The sequence below is a fragment of the Zootoca vivipara genome, chromosome 2 (genome assembly GCF_965207765.1).
Source record: "Zootoca vivipara chromosome 2, rZooViv2.hap1.1, whole genome shotgun sequence".
Lineage (NCBI taxonomy): Eukaryota > Metazoa > Chordata > Lepidosauria > Squamata > Lacertidae > Zootoca > Zootoca vivipara.
In genome coordinates this window covers 115,769,099-115,791,100 of record NC_142584.1, presented here as the reverse complement: position 1 = coordinate 115,791,100, position 22,002 = coordinate 115,769,099, and the positions used below count along the sequence as shown (strand labels likewise).

Here is a 22,002-nt window from a genome sequence, read left to right as displayed (position 1 = left end):
ACTACTTGAGAAAACATTCAGCAACTGCAAAGCCCCGGAGACACGGTTTTTTAAAAATAAAATAAATATCACGTGATCACTGAGTCATTTCCAGGAAAGGAAACGCCCAGTGGCTTAAAACTGATAAAGTGAAATTTAACTCGGGTCTTCTGCGGGAAGGAGCCATGGCTGCTGCTGGGGGTCACTTGCAGCGTCTCCGTGATGAAGCCACATGCTCCATCTGCCTGGATTATTTCAAGGATCCAGTGACCATCGCAGAATGTGGGCACAACTTCTGCAGATCCTGCCTGATCCAGTACTGGGGGGAATCGGAGGCAGAGGCTTCCTGCCCTCAATGCAGACAAAGAGTCCAGAGAAGGGGTCTCATCCCCAACCGGCAATTGGCTAATATGGTAGAAATAGCCCAGAATCTCAGCCTTCAAGAGGGGAGAGAAGAAGGAGAAGGCAAAGGGAGAATGTGCGAAGAGGGAAAGGGAGAAGGAGGGGAAGGGAGAGTCTGCGAGAAACACCGGGAGCCCCTGAAACTCTTTTGCAAGGAGGACAAAGCCCCCATCTGTGTGGTTTGTGACAGATCAAAGGAGCACAAACCCCACGAGGTGATTCCTCTGGAGGAGGCTTTCGAGGAATACAAGGTAGGAGATCCCTGGATCTTGAGGGGGGGGGAGAAATAGCTGTGGATTCTTCCTGGGAGGTTTTCTTTTTAATTCTCAGGTCCAAAGTAGGCTTGGCATTAATTGGTTGTGTTTATTACGTTAGAAGCAGCCAAGGGGAAGCCTGGGGGCTCCTGGGATGGCTGGGAGGAGGGAATTGAAGTCTTTCTCTCTGCCAGGGGGACAAGGGGATTTTGAAGTACTAGCAGGAGCTTCAAAGATTTGAACTGGGACCTTGGTAGGGAGAGAAAGGGTTAACCTCATCCACATCTCCCAGCAAGGTTGCTTTGTACATATTTAGAACAGTACAAATGTAAATTTCACATACACAACGAAGTACATGTCTCCTTTGGCTACCAGGATGCCTCCTCAATGCCCTGCAAAGCAGAGCAGCGGGGGGACGGGACTGTTAACCAGGAATTGACCAGAAGGTGCAGGATCCTCCCCCCAAAGTATCTGTTGGAAGCAGATTTTTGAGTGGGGGTGGAAGCACCTACTGGTGGGGAGCAGGCTTATTCTGGGGGTGCTGCGAGACCTGTGTAATGAGGTTTCAGTGGGGGGGTGTTGTTGAGTATCTCTTCCCATCCCAAATGGCAAAGAACTCAGTTGTTCATAGTAGCATCTGCAAAGACTAGGGCAGGTTCCCCAAACTAAGACCCGGGGGCCGGATGCGGCCCAATCGCCTTCTTAATCCGGCCCGTGGACGGTCCGAGAATCAGCATGTTTTTACAGGAGTAGAATGTGTCCTTTTATTTAAAATGCATCTCTGGGTTATTTGTGGGGCCTGCCTGGTGTTTTTACATGAGTAGAATGTGTCCTTTTATTTAAAACGCATATCTGGGTTATTTGTGGGGCATAGGAATTCGTTCATATTTTTCCCCCAAAATATAGTCCGGCCCCCCACAAGGTCTGAGGGACAGTGGACTGGCCCCCTGCTGAAAAAGTTTGCTGACCCATGGAAAGGTGACTTTTCCATGACAACTCAGAATTGGACCTGTGCTATTACCGGTATATATAAAAAAGATATCCGGGAAGACCCGGAGTTTGTAGCTGGAGCGAGGTGCGCGGCTTTGGAGGCACCGATTGCGGGGCGGGGGCGCGGCCCCGAGTGACACCCCCTCCAGGGCTGGACTATATTTTTAAGAAGAAAAATGAGCGAATTCCTATGCCCCACAAATAACCCAGAGATGCATTTTAAATAAAAGCACACATTCAACTCATGTAAAAACACGCTGATTCCCGGACCGTCCGCGGGCCGGATTTATAAGGCAATTGGTCCGCACCTGGCCCACAGGCCTGAGGTTGCCTACCCCTGCTCTGGACCCAAACCAGCCCTTTCTCTCCAGGAGCCAGCGCAGGGCTTCTATCTGTTGCCCAGCCTCTCTGCATGCCTCTTCCCTCTTTAGGGTCGCCTACACACACCCAACATGTCTCTGATGAAAATAGGGAAGTCCTTAGGAAAAGCAGGACGTCCCAGGATCAAATCAGAAATGAGGATGGCTTCAGTAAATCCTGGAAAATAGGGACACTTGGTGGGTCTGTTAGAAGGGGGTGATGTAAGGGGGTGACTGTCTGAAACACAGTCTTTACTCATAAATGCTAAGTACCGTAAACACCTCAGACCCCTTATTTATTAATAATAATAATTTATTTATACCCCGCCCATCTGGCTGGGTTTCCCCAGCCACTCTGGGCGGCTTCCAACAGAAAAATGAAATAAAATAATATATTAAACATTAAAAGCTTCCCTTAACAGGGCTGCCTTCAGATGTCTTCTAAAAGTCTGGTAGCTGCTTTTCTCTTTGACATCTGATGGGAGGGCGTTCCACAGGGCGGGCGCCACCACCGAGAAGGCCCTCTCTGCCTGGTTCCCTGTAACTTGGCTTCTCACAACGAGGGAACCGCTAGAAGGCCCTTGGAACTGGACCTCAGTTTCTGGGCAGAACGATGGGAGTGGAGACGCTCCTTCAGGTATACTGCATGTTCTAATTAAATCGTAATATTGACTAAACCTAACATTTTAACACCATAAATCTATTACAATGAAGTTCTATCATGTCACCTCTTACCCGAAGGAGCATCTCCACCCCCACCTTTCAACCCGGACACTGAGGTCCAGTGCCGAGGGCCTAACCAGGCAGAGGGCCTTCTTGGTAGTGGCGCCTGCCCTGTGGAACGCCCTCCTGTCAGATGTCAAGGAAATAAAGAACTATCTTACTTTCAGAAGACATCTGAAGGCAGCCCTGTTTAGGGAAGTTTTTAATGTTTGATGTTTTATCATGTTTTTATATTTTTTGGAAGCCGCCCAACCAGGAAAGATTCTAGAGCAGATCATTAAGCAAATGGTCGGTGAGCACCTATAAAGGAATGTTGTGATCACTACAAGTCAGCATGGGTTTCTGAAAAATAGGTCATGTCAGACTAATCTGATCTCATTTTTTGACAGAATTACAAGCCTGGTAGATGAAGGGAACGCTGTGGATGTAGCCTATCTTGATTTCAGCAAAGCCTTTGACAAGGTTCCCCATGATATTCTTGTAAAGAAGCTGGTAAAATGCGGGCTAGATAATGCTACCATTCAGTGGATTTGTAACTGGCTGACTAACCAAACCCAAAGGGTGCTCACCAATGGCTCCCCTTCATCCTGGAGAGAAGTGACTAGTGGGGTGCCACAGGGTTCTGTCTTGGGCCCAGTCTTATTCAACATCTTTATCAATGACTTGGATGATGGGCTTGAGGGCATCCTGAGTAAGTTTGCAGATGACACCAAATTGGGAGGGGTGGCTAATACCCCAGAGGACAGGATCACACTTCAAAATGACCTTAATAGATTAGACAACTGGGCCAAAGCAAACTAGATGAATTTTAACAAGGAGAAATGTAAGGTACTACACCTGGGCAAAAAAAAAAAAAAATGAAAGGCACAAATACAGGATGGGTGACACCTGGCTTGAGAGCAGTACATGTGAAAAGGATCTAGGAGTCTTGGTAGACCACAAACTTGACATGACATGTGACGCAGCAGCTAAAAAAGCCAACGCAATTCTGGGCTGCATCAATAGGAGTATAGCATCTAGATCAAGGGAAGTAATAGTACCACTGTATTCTGCTCTGGTCAGACCTCACCTGGAGTACTGTGTCCAGGTCTGGGCACCACAGTTCAAAAAGGATACTGACAAGCTGGAACGTGTCCAGAAGAGGGCAACCAAAATGGTCAAAGGCCTGGAAATGATGCCTTATGAGGAACGGCTTAGGGAGCTGGGGATGTTTAGCCTGGATAATAGAAGGTTAAGGGGTGATATGATAGCCATGTTCAAATATATAAAAGGATGTCATATGGAGGAGGGAGAAAGGTTGTTTTCTGCTGCTCCAGAGAAGCGGACATGGAGCAATGGATTCAAACTACAAGATAGAAGATTCCATCTAAACATTAGGAAGAACTTCCTGACAGTAAGAGCTGTTCGGCAGTGGAATTTGCTTCCAAGGAGTGTGGTGGAGTCTCCTTCTTTGGAGGTCTTTAAGCAGAGGTTTGACAGGCATATGTCAAGAATGCTTTGGTGGTGTTTCCTGCTTGGCAGGGGGTTGGACTGGATGGCCCTTGTGGTCTCTTCCAACCCTATGATTCTATGATTCTATCATATCCTGGGGGAACAAGGTGAGTCCCTTCGCTGCCGGGCGGACCCCCAGGGAGGGCTGGCTGCATGCAGGGGACGGTGAGGAGGGGGTGCACTGGCATAGCCAAGAGGCTGCAGGGGGTAGCTGCCCCATAAATCAATCAAAATCAATAAATACTAATGCAAGTATGAGGTTCTGCACCCCCTAACAAAAGCCTGTAACCCACCCACCCCCAGAAATCCTGGCTACAGTCATGAGTGGGTGGGGAGGCACAGGGGATTGGGGTTGAGGAGAGACCATGGGTTGGATGTGCAGACTGGGGGCACAAAGTGGGGCACCAGTGTGGGTTCCAGGCTGTTGTGCACCCTAGAGAAGACTAGCTACTTGCACGCGCACACATCCCCCACCCAAATGGCTAATTTCTATTTTCAAAAGCAGTTGCCTCGTAGAGATGACACCACTCTTCAAAATATAAAAGCACCACATTATCCGTCATTTACAAGACAGGACAAAAACGAATCTGCGTCAAACTGTGCCCCTCTGACGTCTACGGCTACGCCCTCCACTGCTTCCTAGGTGGCTTAAGGTAGCGCCAGCCCTGATCATAGAGTTATAGCGTTGGAAGGGTCCCGAGGGTCATCTAGTCCAACCCCCAGCAGGAATCTCAACGTCCTGTCCCCATTCCATCTGAAACCATACTTACCTTTGCCAATGGGCAGGTGTTTTTTATTGCGGCAACATTGTTTACATCCCACCTTTTTCTCTTTAAGGGGCTCAAGGTGGCCTTTTCCCTCCTCCTCATTTCATTCTCACAACAACCCTGTGAGGGAGGTCAGGCTGAGAGGCAGCAACTGCCCCAAGGACACCCAGTGAGCTTCATGGCTGAGTGAGGATTTGAACCCTGGGCTCCCAAGCCCTAGGCTCACACTCCAAACACAGAAACAGGCCCTGGTCCAGGGGTATGCGCAAGCAAAGCTGCTGTCTTAGCTGCGAGAGGAGCGGAACCTCCGGATCTAGAGGCAGTATACCGAATCTCAGCTGCTGCAGAGAAGTATTACAGTACTTTGATTAAATTAAATTATGTCAAAATGAGAATATGGCCCTGACATGCAGTGGCTTCCCGTTTGTGGAATGCTCTCCCCAGGGAAGTCCACCTGGCGCCTTCATTATACACCTTTAGGCGCCAGGCAAAAACGTTCCTTTTTAACCAGGCCTTTGGTTGACCTGATGGACATCCTATAGCCTTTTAAAATGCGGCTCTGTTTTTTGAGGGGGTGTTATTGGGTGTTATTCTTATTTTGATTTGATATATTGTAAAATTTTCTGTGAACCGCCCTGAGACCTCTGGGTATAGGGCAGTATATAAATTCAATAATAAATAAAAAAGAAAGAAAGAAAGGAACCTCCCTCAGGTTTTGTAGTCCATCTTCGCACTCACTAGCCTGGTGGCGAGATGGGCTCATCCACAGTTGCTCAGGGGAAAAAATCTCCTGGCCAACATTGCAACAATTTACTCACCAATAATTTGCTCTTGGCTTTGCAGGACTTGGCGGCCCCTCAGATTAAGAGAATCTCCGCCTTGAGACAGAAACTGGCAGAAAGAGGAAGAACCAGCTCTCTTTAAACACTACTAGATTTAACCCTTAGCTGATAAACTGCATGATCCCTGCTGTTGACCTTCCAACATTCCTGACCTCTTTGTCTCTCGCAGGTGATGAAACCCTGCTGATGATTCGTACTCAGCCATCTCTCCTTGGCGATGGAGGACAAGCTCTTTCTGGGTCACCAGATCAGGTAGAGGAAATCAGCAACAGGGACCCTGCCAGGCGGCTATCAATCAGGAGTGGGGAACCTCAGGCCTCATGGTAGGGGGCACTAACTGCGGCCCTCCAAGCCTCTATCTGGCCCTCGATACTCTCCCCAGGCCGCTCCCCTTTCCCAGCAACACAGAAGATGCTCCTTGAGTGTTTTTGCCTAGCCGAAATGTGCCCTTGACTCTGATCATGCCTGCTGTTTCCTTGGATGAAGGTAGAAAATTTTGCCTCTGGATCTGCCCAGAATATTGTCTTGAATGGAAAGAGACTTCCAGGTGGGGAAAAAGCTTCTCCAGCCTCTACAGTGGTACCTTAGTTCTCAAACACCTTGGTACTCAAACAACTTGGAACCCAAACACCGCAAACCCAGAAGTAAGTGTTCCAGTTTTTGGGAAGCCGGTGGCGCTCCGTTTTGAGTGATGCCACGCTTCCAATTTGAGTGTCTTGCTTCAATTTTGAGTGTTACGCTTCTGTTTTGAGTGTTACGCTGAGGTCTGTCTGTTTTTGCTATTTATTTTGCCTTTTTGTTTTTGCGGCTCTTTTTTTGTGACTGTGTGGAACCCAGTTCAGCTACTGATTGATTGTGTGACTGCAGTACATTGTTTATTGCAGTGGTTCCCAACAGGTGGTCCGGGGACCCCCAGGGGTCCGCGAGCTATGCCAGAGGGGTCCGCAAGATGCTATTAGAATAAAAAATATATTAAATATATTTCGTATGATAACAGATTTTTTGTTTTGGCCGCTTCCTGCATAAGCAGAGTCTAGCGCAAAACTAGAATTAGATAGAGGCAGTAGTTCTGCTGTATGCCGTTAGGTGGCGCTTTACAAACACTACTGTTTTGCAAAGAGGCAGCGCGCACATTCTACTAACGCTCACCTCCCCAAGATGTTTTGCGCGCGTCGGCTTCATTTGTGCGCTGCTGCGCAGGTACCCTGTCTTCTCCATTCCTCTCCCTCCTCCCTGGCGCACGCTGCCTCTTTGCAAAACAGTAGTGTTTGTAAACAAAGCGTCGTTTTTCGCGGAAGCTACAGTTCGCGTAGTTAAAAATGTTGTTGGTTAAAAAGTGGTTCATTAAAACGACAAAGGCCTACAGATGAAGAGGAAGATAATGCATTTGATGTTCAAGCAAGTAAGTCAGTGACTCTCGAACCGATTATAAAATATAAAAAGACTCTTAATTTGGCTCTCACTTTTTAATTTTAGGATTAGGAATTAATGGGGGTCCTTGTCACAATAGCGGCTCGATGAGGGGTCCTCGAGAAAATTTTGTTGGGAACCCCTGGTTTATTGCTTTCATTTTATGGATCAATGGTCTCATTAGATAGTGACATTCATGTTAAATTGCTGTTTTAGGAATTGTTTTCAGAAGTCTGGGACGGATTCATCCATTTTGCATTACTTTCTATGGGAAAGTGCGCCTTGGCTTTGGAACGAATTAAGTTTGAGAACCAACGTACCACTGTATATTAATCCCAATTCACCTCCCCTTAACAAGGCTTTGGGATTTTGCTTGTAGGCCAGTCTATTTTGATATTTGCAAGGAAGCATTTCCCCCACCCCACCCCACCCCACCCCCACCTCTCTCTCTCTCTCTGGACTCAGTTTCCCTTGAGGACATGACTGCACATTTCACTGAAGAGGAATGGGCTCTGCTGGGCCCTGACCAGAGAGCCCTGCACAGCCAAATTATAATAAATAATAATAATAATATGAAGATTTGCAGGATCGTGTCCTCTCTCGGTAAGGTTCCCTTTTACTCTGGTTGATGTAATTTCTTTTCAGAAATGCAAGTAAATTCATTGGCACTACTCAACACGTTTAGCGTCAGTGTGTCAGCATCGCAAGTCTTATTCTTTTGGTCCAGCGAGATTTATCTATTTGTGTATATCTTTCGTATATCTCTTTCTATAGCTCTGCTTCGGTTTATCTACCGTTTTCCCATTTAACAAAAATCCACAAGGAGGATTAACCCTGGTCAGATGCCAGTAGAAAAAGTAAAAATTATGATCATATTATTTGTAACACTGATTTATGGATTGCCTTATATATTATTGCCTTCTATGGCAAAACTTACCACAAGAATAAGAAATCAAGATAACATTTTTTTAAAGTAAAAGAATGGAAATGGTTTATTGAATATTTACAGATAAATTGTAAACAGATAAAAACATTGGTAGGATTATTGTAATAACCTGCAGTTTCATAAGAGTATATATTTACAGAAGATGAATAAATGAGGAAATTAAGTTAGTTTGGATATGCAGAATACCAGCCTGGTAATATCAGGGAGAAATTCACAACAGATTAACAAATCTTTGTTAAGGGAGAAATATTCAAGCAACGGTATATGCAAGTGACGAATACATGGAAAACGCATGGGAAATAAAACAGAATACGGCTATTTAAATCTAACTCTGATGAGGAGAATTATCTGCAAACACAGCCACTAAAGAATAAAAATTATAATGGAAGAAAATTATAATGCTGAACACGATCATTGGTTTACCATAGCTGCCAAGTTTCGGATTTGAAAATAAGGGATCAGCACCCTCACCTGTCCTGGGGACAGTCTACGATTCTCAGGGAGTGTGTCGAGGTACCCAGACATCCCCCCCCCAATAACTCTGAGAGAGGACGGAGCTGGGAGCCAAACCCTTCACCTCTCCCTCGGATGCTCCCAAAGGCTCATGCGCAGTCCTAGCCCCTACCAGGGGTACGGACAAACATGTGGAGCCCCAGGATTCCTTTAACGGAATACCCCTATCAGCAGCAATTTTGAGGGGCAGGTCCAGCCCAATCCTTACCCCTCCACCATCCAATTTGAACCAATGCCTAACCGCAACCTTACAAGTTGTGACAATTTGCTCCGCAGTAGGCAAAAACCACATGGAACCAGCCAAGTGGACAAAATTCCTACCAGACCCCTGATCCAAAACAGGCGACCCCATGACAGGCATAGCAATGTCAAGTGCAAAGAACCCCTTGTGCAATGAGCAGGCTTTACATTTATTTTCTAAAAGCCAGGAGCAAAGTCCCCAAGTGAAGTGAGAATGTTCTGGGAGATGTTTAATTACCTTTGGAGCTATGGATAGGAAGACTCAGCACCCTGCCCTGAGTTTTCCACTTCCCACAAGGCTGGGACACAAAGCAGAACCCTGTCAGAAGCTCTGAATTAGTGGAGGAGGGAGCTCATAAGGTTGTACGAGCCAAAATGGCGGCGGAGGCAGTAGCTTAGTCAGAGCCTCCCGCCTTCAATCAAGCTTTTAAGCAGTTTTTAGTCACCTTTTGATCCTAAGTTGACACTTAAATTGTTCATTAGTTGCCTTATCAGTTTGTCTCCTTTTGTTTTTAGTTTTTGTGGTTTTATTTTATGGTTTTATGGCTCAACTCGACTTAGCGTAATCACTGAACGACGAGTGAAGATTGATTGCAGCCCTGGCGATTAACTTGCAGTTTCGTCTTTATTCACTGGCTGTTTTTCCTCCACCTGTTAAAAGACCTGGTTTTGACTCGACAGAACTTTGCTAATTCCTTAGAATGCCTGTTAGAAGGAAAAAACGAAGCAAGAAGAACCAAAACAGCATAATTGGGACTCATAAATCCTCTAAAGCTGAGAAGCGGTCGAAAGCGAATACCATTACTCCTAACCCTGAAAGAGAGCAAACTGTGAGTAATGATGTCGGGAGATCCCCCCCACTCTTTTCTCCAAGGGAACGAGATGACCTGACTCCTCTCCTCTCAAGGAGGGTTGGAGATGATTCGATCCAGAGGACAGGAGGAGGAGAGACTCCCCTTACTCCAAACGCTGACCCACCCATGTCTTTGGAACAAAACAGCAAAAGAGCTTATTGCCAGCAGATTCCAGACATGCACCCTTACCAAGAAATTTGCATGATGTCTGCAGAAACTATGGTCTTAGTTCTCCAAAGACTGAATGAAATTCTCACAAAAATAGTTAATATAGAGGAGAAATTGGATATCTGCCCTCCCTTTACAAAGCCCAGGCATAGCTATGTTAACGATTTGCCAATACAAGTCACGGACCAAATAAGGTCCTGCCAAGTTCTCCAAAAGAACCAGATTATGCTTGAGATTCATCGCAATGTGTACAGGTGGACGAATCGCAGGTCAATTACAACATCCTTATCCCAGCTTTTGAACTGCCATTATAAAAAAGTAGACCTGGAAAACTTCCACTTCTTGCCCAACACAAGAAATGCCACACGTTTACTTATGACCTTTAGTAAACCGGCATTCCCATCCCGACTTATGGAGATGAAAAACATCTTATGGCGGTCTTACTCTCTCCACCCGGTAAGGGTTTTCAAAGATGAAGTAGTGAGACAGTTGGTCCCTGACAGAGAATCAAAACAAATGCTGAGAAGGGAAATCAAACTAAACAATAGAGACATCATAAATACGAAAGAGGAAGAGAAAGTCGTGAGCTCAGAAATACAAGAACTGAAGAGAAGATTATTAAGCATAAAATCGGAGATTTCAATTCAAAGTATAAGGACACTACAGCCTGGAACACAATATTTAAATAAGCCCAACAACTTTCCATCCCAAGGAAGGACATCGGTCCAACACTCGGATCTCTTCCTAAGTGATAGCAATGAAGAGGAAGAGCCTGGCGACCATGATAACTCCATGTTAACAACTCCCAAAGAACTTCAGGTTGCTGATAGACTCTTGATCCAAAATACTCAGGCTGGTCCTTTGCTTAATACTCCCAAAACCCACGAAGACAACCGTTCCTCCCCATTCCATCTTTGGCAAGATAGGACAGATGGAGTTCCTCAGCAGGAAGCTGGCTCTCTGTTGGCGAATGATCCCCATTTTTACAGCACATGCTTCTTTAATATTCCCAAAGGCCCAGAAAGAGTTAGCAGCCCCTCGGTCATCCCATGAGCAAGAAAGGGATTGACAGCTAGTGGGCCATTGTGGGGCCGCCCTCCTTACATGGGGTGCTGCGGGATGGACCATACCTAGTGGGGATGTTTGTCCAGCTGATTCCATACTCCATCATTATACCCCTCCGACCCAAGAGACCTGGCCCAGGGATGACTGGTTAGTGAAGGGATACCAGTCCTTTATAGATGAGGCCAACATGGGGTTTGGGATCACCACCATGGAAGGGCGAGGGAGGTATGGCGGTGGGGGTAGATTTTACAGGCGAAGGGTTTTGAGATGTGGTGATGCTCGAATCCCTTCCAATCTTCGCCCCATCCCGAGGGACGAGGGTAGGGCGAGCAGGGATTACCCACCTCCGTCACTGGTGTTGTGCAATGCCAGGTCTATAGGCAATAAAACCGCCACTATGAGAGACTTTTTCATCTCACTGGAGGTCGACCTGGCTTGCGTGACTGAGACCTGGGTGCGTGAGGGCGAAGTAGTTGCCCTGCATGAGATAACACCCCCGGGCTTCTCCGTCCTCCACCAGTCGCGGACTGTGAGTCGGGGGGGAGGGGTAGCGCTGTTAATCCGGGAGGATTGCTCTTTCAGGGCTCTGCCATCACCATCAATCACCAGCATTGAATGTGTTGGCCTAGTGTGGGGCACCAAGGGGGGCTTGGCTGTCTGGCTGGTGTACCGACCACCTAGCGCACCAGCAGCCACCCTGTCGGACCTGCTGGAGGTGGTGGCAGGCTGGGCCTTGGAGTTCCCTAACCTACTGGTTTTGGGGGACTTCAACGTCCATGCAGATGCCACCCCCTCCTCACGGGTTCCGGATCTGGTGTCTTCCATGGCGACACTAGGGCTCTCCCAGTTTGTTTTGGGTCCCACACATCAAGCAGGCCACACGCTGGATTTGATCTTTGGTGCGGGTATAGACGTGATCATGTCCCCAACTGTGGAAGTGCCATGGTCTGATCACTACGCTCTGAAAGCCAGGATTGACTTCCCGCCCCTCCCCTGCTTGGGTGGCGAGCCTATTTGGGCTCGCCCGCATAGGCTGGTGGATCCTGACGGATTCCGTCAGGCCTTGCGGGACCCTGCTCCCCCTGGCGGCTCATTAGAAGAGCTGGTCGAGAACTGGAACAACCGGCTCTTGGCGGCCATCGATGAGATCGCACCTAAGCGCCCTCTGCGACCCCACCGAAACCGGGCCCCTTGGTTTACCGAGGAGCTTCGGAAAATGAAGCGGGACCTTAGACGGCTAGAGCGAGTATGGCGGCGTGCTCACGACGGAGCCTCAAGAACACCTTACAGGAAACTTATGAAAGCCTATGAGATGGCGGTGAAAGCTGCAAAAAAGTCCTACTTCTCAGCTTCCATTGCATCCGCTAGCTCTCGCCCAGCACAACTTTTTAGAATAATCAGGTCTTTAACAACCCTAGAGGAACAGCCAAATTTAAATACGAATTTGACCCATAGCTGTGAGGCATTTGCGAGCTTTTTTGCGGAGAAAGTCTTGACACTCCGCCGTGACCTCCCTGCCAATTTGGATACAATAACGGAACTGGAGGCCCCTCGACTGTCTTCGAGTTCAGTATTGGACCAATTCGATCAGATACTCCCTGCCGATGTAGACAGATTCCTCCGGGCTGGAAGGCCCACCACTTGCTCCCTGGACCCGTGCCCGTCTTGGCTGATTAGAGCGTGTCCAGATGAGGTACGGGCCCCCCTGGGTGAGATCATCAACTTGTCCCTGGGCACAGGGACTTTCCCAGAGGAGTTGAAGGAGGCAGTGGTGTGTCCACTCTTAAAGAAAACATCTCTAGATCCTTTAGATCTATCCAATTATCGCCCGGTTTCGAATCTTCCGTACCTGGGTAAGATAATTGAGAGAGTGGTTGCCGAACAGCTTGGTAGGTTTCTGGATGAAACATCGGCTCTAGATCCATTTCAGTCCGGCTTTCGCCCTGGTCATGGGACCGAGACAGCTCTGGTCGCCTTAACAGATGATCTCCGTAGACAGCTGGATCGAGGTGGGTCGGGACTGCTGATTCTTTTAGACCTGTCAGCAGCCTTCGATATGGTCGATCATGAAGTTTTAGACCACGGCCTTGCCGACGTGGGGATTCAGGGCACAGCCCAACAATGGCTGCGTTCCTTCATCTCAGGTCGGGGACAGAGAGTGGCGCTAGGGAGGGAGTTGTCGCCGCGGCACCCCTTGGTGTGTGGAGTCCCGCAATCCTTTCCCCAATGCTTTTTAATATCTTTATGCGCTCCCTTGCCCAGATTGTCCGGAGTTTTGGGCTGGGTTGTCATCAATATGCTGATGACACCCAGATCTATCTGTTGATGGACGGCTGCCCTGCCTCGGCCCCGGACACACTCACCAGGTGCTTGGAAGCTGTGGCTGGATGGCTACGTGGGAGCCGACTGAAGTTAAATCCTTCGAAGACAGAGGTCCTCTGGCTAGGTCGGGGCGACATGGGGTTGGGGGGCGAACTCCCATCTTTTGCAGGGGCTCAATTGGTACCAGCGCCTTCTGTCAAGAGTTTGGGTGTAACCTTTGATGCCTCCCTTTCCATGGAGGCGCAGGTTGCATCCACAGCAAAGGTGGCATTTTTCCATCTCCGCCGCATCATCCATCTCTCTCTTGCCCCGATCTGGCCACAGTGATCCATGCAATGATCACCTCCAGGCTTGACTATTGTAACTCGCTCTACGCAGGGTTGCCCTTAAAGCTGACCCAGAAACTCCAGCGGGTGCAGAATGCCGCGGCGAGGCTCCTTACAGGGTCCCGGCCGCGGGATCACATTCATCCAGTGCTTTACCAGCTGCACTGGCTTCCGGTGGAGTACAGGATCAGGTTTAAGGTGCTGGTTTTGACCTTTAAAGCCCTATGCGACTTGGGACCCTCGTACCTACGGGACCGCCTCTCCTGGTATGCCCCGCGGAGGACCTTAAGGTCCACAAATAATAATATTCTGGAGATCCCGAGTCATAAGATGGCTAGATTGGCCTCTACTAGAGCCAGGGCCTTTTCAGTACTGGCCCCAACCTGGTGGAACGCTCTTTCCCAGGAGACCAGGGCCCTGCGGGATTTGTCATCTTTCCACAGGGCCTGCAAGACAGAGCTGTTCCGCCTGGCCTTTGGGTTAGACTCAGCCTGACCCCTGTGTTTTTCTCCCTCATGGCTTGGATTTATGGCCTACTTGAAATGAGGCTGCACTTTAAATTTTAATACTGTATTTTAATCTGTATTTTAACTAATTGTTTTTATGTTTTATTGTGGTTCTGTTGGTGTCAGCCACTTATGGCCTACTTGAAATGAGGCTGCACTATAAATTTTAATACTGTATTTTAATCTGTATTTTAATTAATTGTTTTTATGTTTTATTGTGGTTCTGTTGGTGTCAGCCGCCCTGAGCCCGGTTTTTGACTGGGGAGGGCGGGGTATAAATAAAAATTTATTATTATTATTATTATTATTATTATTATCCATTGCAAGCAGAAAAGGTGAAACTGCAAGCTGCTTGCTATTAATATAAAAGGCTATGGCCGTCAATCAAATAACTTGCAACATACCAATTTCCCCAACAACAGCAAACCCCCAATCACACTTGTGGCCAACTAGTCTGACCCGCCCAACAAACCAAGGGATGTCTTGTTAACCCTTCCACAACCCGAGCTCTCTCAAAATATGAGAGAGACATTGAAAATCTTCAATTAAAAATATTCAATTCTTCATGGGGGATTGATTAGGTTCAGTCTTTTGGCTCTTCTCTGGCATCTATTAAGGACTGATTATACAAATGTGTTGCAGGCTTTGCAGCCTTTAACACTCTTTTGGAAGGAGTGTATTTGTAGGCTGGGCCAGAGTAGTTGATTTTACAGGCAAGCAAAGCAGAAACAGTGCTGTTGTCTAATAATGCCATCCTCTTCTCTGCAACTATCTCTCTCACCATACTAAACACCCTTTCAGAACTGGCATTGCTGTGGGGAATACAGAGTAACGCCTTCATTAATCTTGACAGCTCCCTGAACCTCACATCCTTCCCTAGCAGGCCCCAGAATCTGTCAATTTTTTCTTCTTGGGGGAGTTGCTTGGTATCTGTCAGCTGGTAGTCAAGGAGTTCCTCTCTCAGCCTATCTTCGTTCAAGCTCAACTGAGGGAGCAGGGCCACTAGACTTTCCACTGTAAAATAAAACAAGTGTTTAACTGAACATTGCTGATCTAAACTATGTACTAACTCAATCATTCTATCAATGGGGAAACTGTCCCAAACATCTACCTGCCCCTGGAGTAACATCAAGGCGAGCAGCAGGGTCCAGCACTTTCAAGTCCCTCGGGAGTGGATTGTCGAGGGGAAAGTAGGAGAACATCTTCTGAAGCACTGCTTCGTAGAATCTTCTCACAGTTCTGCAACAGCATAAGAGTGAAAAAACTGATTAGTGGCAACATTTTAGGCACACAGCCTATACTCTCATACTGAGATGATATCATGATTACATAACTGCTGGGTAATATACTCACTGGAAGATTTTCTTCTCGGCGGACACAGGAAGCTCTGTGCTTCTCATGAACGCCTTTGTGTCTGCTCCGATAAAGAGGTCTTCATCAGGCAACTGATGTCCTTCTCCATAATTCACCTCCCTGAGAGGTACATCCATCATGGTCCTGGCTGGTATGAGGAAGCCCAGGATCTTCTTGATCAGCCTGCACATCTCCTCTTCAAGCCTGTGAATTTGCACTTCCTCTGACTGCAGAAAATATTTAAAAAAACAGAGAATTCGGAATGCTACAATTAGCACAATCCTATTTATAAGGGACGTGGGTGGCGCCGTGGGTTAAACCTAGGGCTTGCCGATCAGAAGGTCGGCGGTTCGAATCCCCGCGACGGGGTGAGCTCCCGTTGCTTGTTCCCAGCTCCTGCCAACCTAGCAGTTCGAAAGCATGTCAAAGTGCAAGTAGATAAATAGGAACCGCTACAGTGGGAAGGTAAACAGCGTTTCCGTGTGCTGCTCTGGTTCACCAGAAGCGGCTTAGTCATGCTGGCCACATGTCATGTCATGTCATGCTGGCCACATGTCATGTCATGTCATGCTGGCCACATGTCATGTCATGTCATGTTGGCCACATGTCATGTCATGTCATGCTGGCCACATGTCATGTCATGTCATGCTGGCCACATGTCATGTCATGTCATGCTGGCCACATGTCATGTCATGTCATGCTGGCCACATACTGGCCAGCTCCCTCGGCCAGTAAAGCGGGATGAGCGCCGCAACCCCAGAGTCAGTCACGACTGGACCTAATGGTCGGGGGTCCCTTTACCTTTACCTATTTATTTATAACTATTATTCACACATACATACAATGTCATTGGTACCCACCTGGAAGGCAATATTAAATTCAGAAAAAGGCTTAAGGGCAGCAGCCAGGAACAAGAAGTAGATCTTCACGACCGGATCAGCCAGATGGCCAGCTAGATCACGTAGTTTGGCACTCTTCTCCACTTCCTCAAGGCTGCCAAAGTAGGCCTGCAGAACACAATTAAAATGAAAACAAAGCATAGTAAAGCATGTATATATCTGCTGCACTTACCATCCTTACCTTTAGTGCATCCCATTGGTTCAACACTCTCTGGATGCAGGTTAACAGACTCAGCCATCGGGTGCTGCAGTCCCTGAGCAGCTCCAGGTGGTCTGAATCAGTAAAATCTACAAAATCCTTGGAGATTTCACATCTTTTTGCACTGTAATATAGAAAATAGTTTTGTTAGTGGCAGGATATGTATGTGTATGTTTGCAATGCCTATCCAATAATAATGTACATGAATTCACCTTTTATCAAAGTGGGTGTATATTCTGACCAGGATGTCTTCAACAGGTACCTGTGCTGCTCTGATGGCACAGCCAGTGGCCAGCTGTACTAGGTAGCAGATGCAGCCAAGATCCTGAACGTGGGGCTGACTGGTCTTCAGTCTGCTGATAACAGAGTCGTGTTTGCCTTTCATGACACTCGCATTATCAGAGTTAAAGGCTATCAGGTTCTCCCACGGAATGCCTCTTTTTCTACAGAAAAAAAGAAAAAAATGCAACAAAATATCACTCAAAATGTAAGGTTATAGTTAAGAGAAAACTACTGCAAACGTCAACAACACAGTGCGGCTTCCCTACCTTAATGCTTCACTCAGCTTTTCATAAAGATTTTCTGCATTTGCAACGTCGCATATGGACATCTCCAAAAATCTGGTAACAACCTGCAGATTGGCCTCATCGTAGAGTCTAGCCATGATGACAAATTCTTTGCCTGCTTTTCTGTTGTTCGATTCGTCACACATCAATGAAAAGGGCTGAGATTGGCATGCTTTGGCCAACTCGTCATCTAGCTCAGCTGCTATGGCACCTGTTGAGTAAGAGCACAGTAACATTAGCTAACAATAACCTGACAATATTACAGTGGTAGCTCAGTTCTTAACCAGAGGTACCATTGTTTTCTTCATAGAATAATAGAGTTGGAAGAGACCACAAGGGCCATCCAGTCCAACCCCCTGCCAAGCAGGAAACACCATCAAAGCATTCTTGACATATGGGTGTCAAGCCTCTGCTTAAAGACCATTTAATTTGAATCAACTTACCTTTTATGATTTGCGCAGTTTTGGTTCTCCCCGCAGAATATCTTTGTGCAATGGCAGAGTCCGGGAACATGTCAGCTACATACTTGTTGTAGTCGTCGCAGAAGGTGAAAGGAACGTTGTTTTTGGCACACAGCATGGCCATTTTAACCTCTGCATTTATGACCTGGTCAGTCTCTTCGGTATTACTAGTCACACATGTGGACATCGTCGGGGCATTTTTCTGTGCCTCTACCCCGCGCTTGTGTTTGGCTGATTTTGTATGCTGAGTGACATCGTTCCTTCCCCCGTGGGAGACACTAAATTCGCAACTGCAAATTGTGCAGAATGCGTAACTGTGGCCCACTCTGCTTTTCTTCAAGAAGCTAAATTCGCTTTCCCATTTCTCAAGATACTTGCACATTGTCTTTGCTTTTTTTGAAGGAATGTCTTCTCCACCTCCATCCATCTCTTTCCTTGTTTGAAAAAGAAGAAAAGCAACACATTCAGAGTAGCCACACGTGCAATTTGCAAGGAGATTGCTCTCCTGTAGCAAGCCTACCCCCAGGCTGCTGCTGGAGGGCGGGAAGGCTGTAAAGGCCTCCTGCTGCACTCCCCGGGGGATGGGGACAGGCAATGGAAAGCGGCGCTGCCCCAAACGCGGCCCACGCAGCTGCCGGAGGACAGGAAGGCCAAAAAGGCCTCCCGCCGTCGCCCGCTCTTTGCCAGGCCCGCCCGGGGAAGGCTCCAAGCTCCGAGACACGGCGAGGCCTCCCCCACGAGGCCCAGGCCACCACCAAAGGGCGGGAGGCCCCAAGAGGCCTCCTGCTGCCCGGCACACTCCCTGGGGGATGGGGACGGGCTGCGGAAAGCGGCGCTGCCGCAAATGTGGCCCACGCCACTGCAGGGGCGAAATTGGGCCCTTTAGAAAAAGGGGGGATGCACTTCTAAAAGAGAATCCCAAAGCGTTCCCCCCTACTCCCAGCCAATCGGGCCATGTGTCGGGGGGGGGGCAAAGGCCCAGGCATACCCCTGCTCCAGACATACCTTATTTTCCCTGGCAAGGATGGGCCGTCAATGTTAGCATCTATCCCGATTCCCCGAGCACAGGTACTTTCCAAGTCCCTCCAAGCCAAAGGCCAAAGGCAGAAAGCCCAGCCAACAGCCAAACGAAGCGGTGGTTCCCACAGCGCAGCGATCCGGCAAAGGGACACAGCAGCAAGGAAACCACACCGCTGTATTTAACTGAAACACAAATGTTTTTAAATGTGTGTGTCTTTGGGGGTGTGGGTGTTATTGGGTTGATTTTGTTTCTGTTTTGATTATGTACTTTGAGTTTGTATATTGTAATTTTATCCTGTGAACCGCCCTGAGGCCTGTGGGTTTAAGGAGGTATATCAATTTAATAAATTATAGTATAATCAGGCCAGATAAAAATTATTACAAGTTCCAGGGTGAGCCCCTGCAGAAGGCTTTCCCATGCTTAAGGGTTTGCCTTGACCCCAAGCCCTATGGAGAGACCAAGGAAGGTCACTCACCTGCACAGGTTGGCCTGCTGGGAGGAGAAAGACCTGCCCTTCCATTGGGAAAATATGTCCTACCCCCATACAAAAGGGGAAAGAACTATAAATGCATTATTTTAGCGGAATTATATACAGAATGCATTAATTATGGGAAATGTAAATATTATGGGAAATATCCTTTGCAAAAGCGTGTGCATGAGGAGAAATCTGCACCAAAATGCTGACCAATTTTCAAGAGCTCTTTTTAAAAATAATATGTCGAAATCTGTACCTTAAGAAAAAGGAGAAACAGAAAAAAAGCTTACATTGAAACGGTTTGCCTAATATATATATATATATTTAAATCCCTCCGCATACTCCATCCAGCAGCACCCCCACTCCCCCCCCCAGTTATAATATATAATAATATGACCCACCTCCAGCGCCTCCGCGAGGAAGTACAACCGCCGCCACGACCAGCATCTCCCTTGGGAAGCGGGACAGGAAGCGGAAGCTCCTATTCTCCCACAGCCTTTTCCCCTCCGCTCTAGGAATCTCAGCTCTGTCGCCGCTGCTCTTAACCGTTTCGGAGCCGAGCGGCAGGAGCCTTTGTGCTTCTCCGGGCAGAGAGCGAGGAGAGGCGCTTGTCTCGCCTCCGGAAAGCCTCGCTGGATCAGCTGCACGGCCCCCCCAAAACGTTTTCTAAACTATATATATATAAAATTATTAAACTGGTGTCAGACAAGTGTGGTGTCAGGGGGGGATGGGCTGGATTTTCTTAATATGCCCCATTACATGCAGTATATATTTTAAAAATTACTGTATTTGTTTCTGATTATTTGGATGAAGGAATTGAGGGGATGCTCATCAAATTTCAGATGACACCAAACTGGAAAGGGTAGCTAATGCTGCAGAAGACAGAATCAGAATTCAAAAGGACCTTAACAGATTGGAGAACTGGGCTCCAGCTAACAACATAAATTTCAGTAGGGACAAGTGTAAGGTTCTGCACTTAGGCAGGAAGAACCAGATGCACAAATATAGGATGGGGGATACCTGGCTTACTAGCAGTACATGTGAAAAGGATCTAGGGGTTTCAGTGGACCACAAACTTAACATGAGTCAACAGTGTTATGCAGCAGCAAAAAAGGCGAACGTTATTCTAGGCTGCATCAAGAGAAGTCTAGTGTCCAGATCAAGGGAAGTCTTAGTCTCACTCTATTCTGCCTTGGTCAGACCACACCTGGAATATTGTGTCCAATTCTGGGCACAATTTAAGAAATATGTTGTAGGAGATTTTAGCTTATATCAATATTGACAAGCTGGAACGTGTGTAATAATAATTATTTATTATTTGTACCCCACCCAGGGCAACCAAGATGATCAAGGGTCTGGAAGCCAAGCCTTAGGAGGAGCGCTTGAATGTTTAACCTGGATATGGTGAAGGAATGGTTGAAGGAGCTGGATATGTTTAGCCTGGAAAAGAGGAGACTTGAGAGGAGATATGAGAGCCATCTTCTTAAGCCTAAGGGATGCCACATGGAGGAGGAAAGAAGCTTTCTCCAGCCCTGGAGGGTAGGACTCGAACCAATGACTTCAAGTTGCAAGAAAGGAGATAGACCAGGCATCCCCAAACTTTGGCCCTCCAGATGTTTTGGACTACAATTCCCATCTTCCCTGACCACTGGTCCTGTTAGCTAGGGATCATGGGAGTTGTAGGCCAAAACATCTGGAGGGCCGCAGTTTGGGGGTGCCTGAGATAGACACATGAAAAAACTTTCTGACAGTAAGAACTGTTTGACAGTGGAACAGTCTCCCTTGGGAGGTGGTGGACTCTCCTTCCTTGGAGGTTTATAAGCAGAGATTGGATGGCCACCTGTCATGGATGCTTTAGCAGTGATTCCTGCATTGCAGGGGGTTGGACTAGATGAGCCTTGGGGTCCCTTCCAACTCTAAAATTCTATGACTCTATGATTAAGGGTCTGATTGGTCCGCAGGAGCCACTCCAGGTGGAAGTGAATCAGCAACCTGATTGGCCTGCAGGAGCAGCCAATCAGGCTGCTGGCAGAAGTCAATCCACAACCTGATTGGCCCACAGGTGTAGCCCTGAAGTAGCCAATCACGCAAGGCCCATTGTGTAAATAATGTATATAAGCAGATGATTTGGGGGAAAGAGCCATTCTTCTCTTCTTCAGCGACTATGAGCTAAATAAAGAGCATGAAATTCACTCTCGACTCCGAGTATATTTCATTCTTCTTCTTCACCACCACCACTCTGGGAACTGTAGCTCTCTGAGGGGAATAAGGGTCTCCTGACCACAGCACCCTTAGCGTTCTATAGTTACGGGGGGGGGGGGAGGGAAGCCATGACTGCTCAAAGTGGTATGATAACTGCTTTAAACATACAATGCAAATGGGCGCAGAGTTTCTGCTAGGCGCAACAGCTATCTGTTTTGTGCCTCATTATGCATGATCTAGCTTTCTTTTGTGCCTTGCTTCCCTCCCCCCCCAGGACCAATTGCAGTCATCAGCAGTCGTTAACAGCCATCAACAGGTTCACTCCTATCAGCCCATCACCCATTCCCACCCCCACCCCCCACCCTCTGAATATAAATAAGGGCCTGGTTGATTCTGTTTCAGTGTATCTGACGAAGTGTGCATGCACATGAAAGCTCATACCAAAATAAAAACTTAGTTGGTCTTTAAGGTGCTACTGAATGAATTTTTTTATTTTGCTTCGACTCAGACCAACGCGGCTACCTACCTGTAGCTATCTGTTTAGTTACAGGTAGGTAGCCGTGTTGGTCTGAGGTAGTCGAAACAAAACAAAAAATTCCTTCCACTCTTCTTCTCCTTCTTTGCCGATCACTCGTAGCCGAATAAGATTGTCTTCCAGAAACACGGTTT

The 22,002-nt window shown here is 47.4% G+C and overlaps 2 protein-coding genes across 6 annotated transcripts; one reads left to right on the top strand and one right to left on the bottom strand.

The window, feature by feature from the left end:
- The first annotated feature begins 141 nt into the window (after positions 1-141).
- On the top strand, positions 142-21,323 carry LOC132591380 (zinc finger protein RFP-like). Of its 4 annotated transcripts, none has more exons than XR_015948552.1 (3): positions 142-632; positions 5,977-6,451; positions 20,465-21,323. XR_015948552.1 is itself a non-coding variant. In XM_060269850.2 (2 exons), the coding sequence occupies exons 1-2, from the start codon at positions 165-167 to the stop codon at positions 5,992-5,994; spliced, it is 486 nt and encodes a 161-aa protein (XP_060125833.1). In that variant the 5' UTR covers positions 142-164; the 3' UTR covers positions 5,995-8,196. The 4 variants fall into 4 exon arrangements, 2 of the variants coding, with proteins under 2 accessions (XP_060125833.1, XP_088520382.1); XR_015948551.1 differs by lacking the exon at positions 20,465-21,323 and adding an exon at positions 5,036-5,324 and having other exon boundaries at positions 5,977-8,196; XM_060269850.2 differs by lacking the exon at positions 20,465-21,323 and having other exon boundaries at positions 5,977-8,196.
- On the bottom strand, positions 8,181-19,631 carry LOC118081198 (uncharacterized). Of its 2 annotated transcripts, none has more exons than XM_060269535.2 (10): positions 19,533-19,631; positions 18,641-18,838; positions 17,618-18,069; positions 17,157-17,385; positions 16,821-17,051; positions 16,591-16,732; positions 16,371-16,517; positions 15,511-15,737; positions 15,269-15,396; positions 8,181-15,171 (listed from the first exon to the last, which is right to left on the bottom strand). In XM_060269535.2, the coding sequence occupies exons 3-10, from the start codon at positions 18,060-18,062 to the stop codon at positions 14,741-14,743; spliced, it is 1,980 nt and encodes a 659-aa protein (XP_060125518.1). In that variant the 5' UTR covers positions 18,063-18,069; positions 18,641-18,838; positions 19,533-19,631; the 3' UTR covers positions 8,181-14,740. The 2 variants fall into 2 exon arrangements, with proteins under 2 accessions (XP_060125518.1, XP_088520002.1); XM_088663876.1 differs by lacking the exon at positions 19,533-19,631 and adding an exon at positions 19,132-19,378.
- Positions 21,324-22,002: the final 679 nt, after the last annotated feature.

Excerpts from the sequence above, each read along its gene's own strand:
- LOC132591380 (XM_088664256.1), top strand. The coding sequence starts at position 165 with ATGGCTGCTGCTGGGGGTCACTTGCAGCGTCTCCGTGATGAAGCCACA. Across the intron at positions 633-5,035 it reads AGGCTTTCGAGGAATACAAG|GGGCTCAAGGTGGCCTTTTC; the intron begins GTAGGAGATCCC and ends TTTCTCTTTAAG.
- LOC118081198 (XM_060269535.2), bottom strand. The coding sequence starts at position 18,062 with ATGGATGGAGGTGGAGAAGACATTCCTTCAAAAAAAGCAAAGACAATG. Across the intron at positions 17,052-17,156 it reads AAGCTGAGTGAAGCATTAAG|AAAAAGAGGCATTCCGTGGG; the intron begins GTAGGGAAGCCG and ends TTTTTTCTGTAG. Across the intron at positions 15,172-15,268 it reads TGATGTTACTCCAGGGGCAG|TGGAAAGTCTAGTGGCCCTG; the intron begins GTAGATGTTTGG and ends TTTATTTTACAG.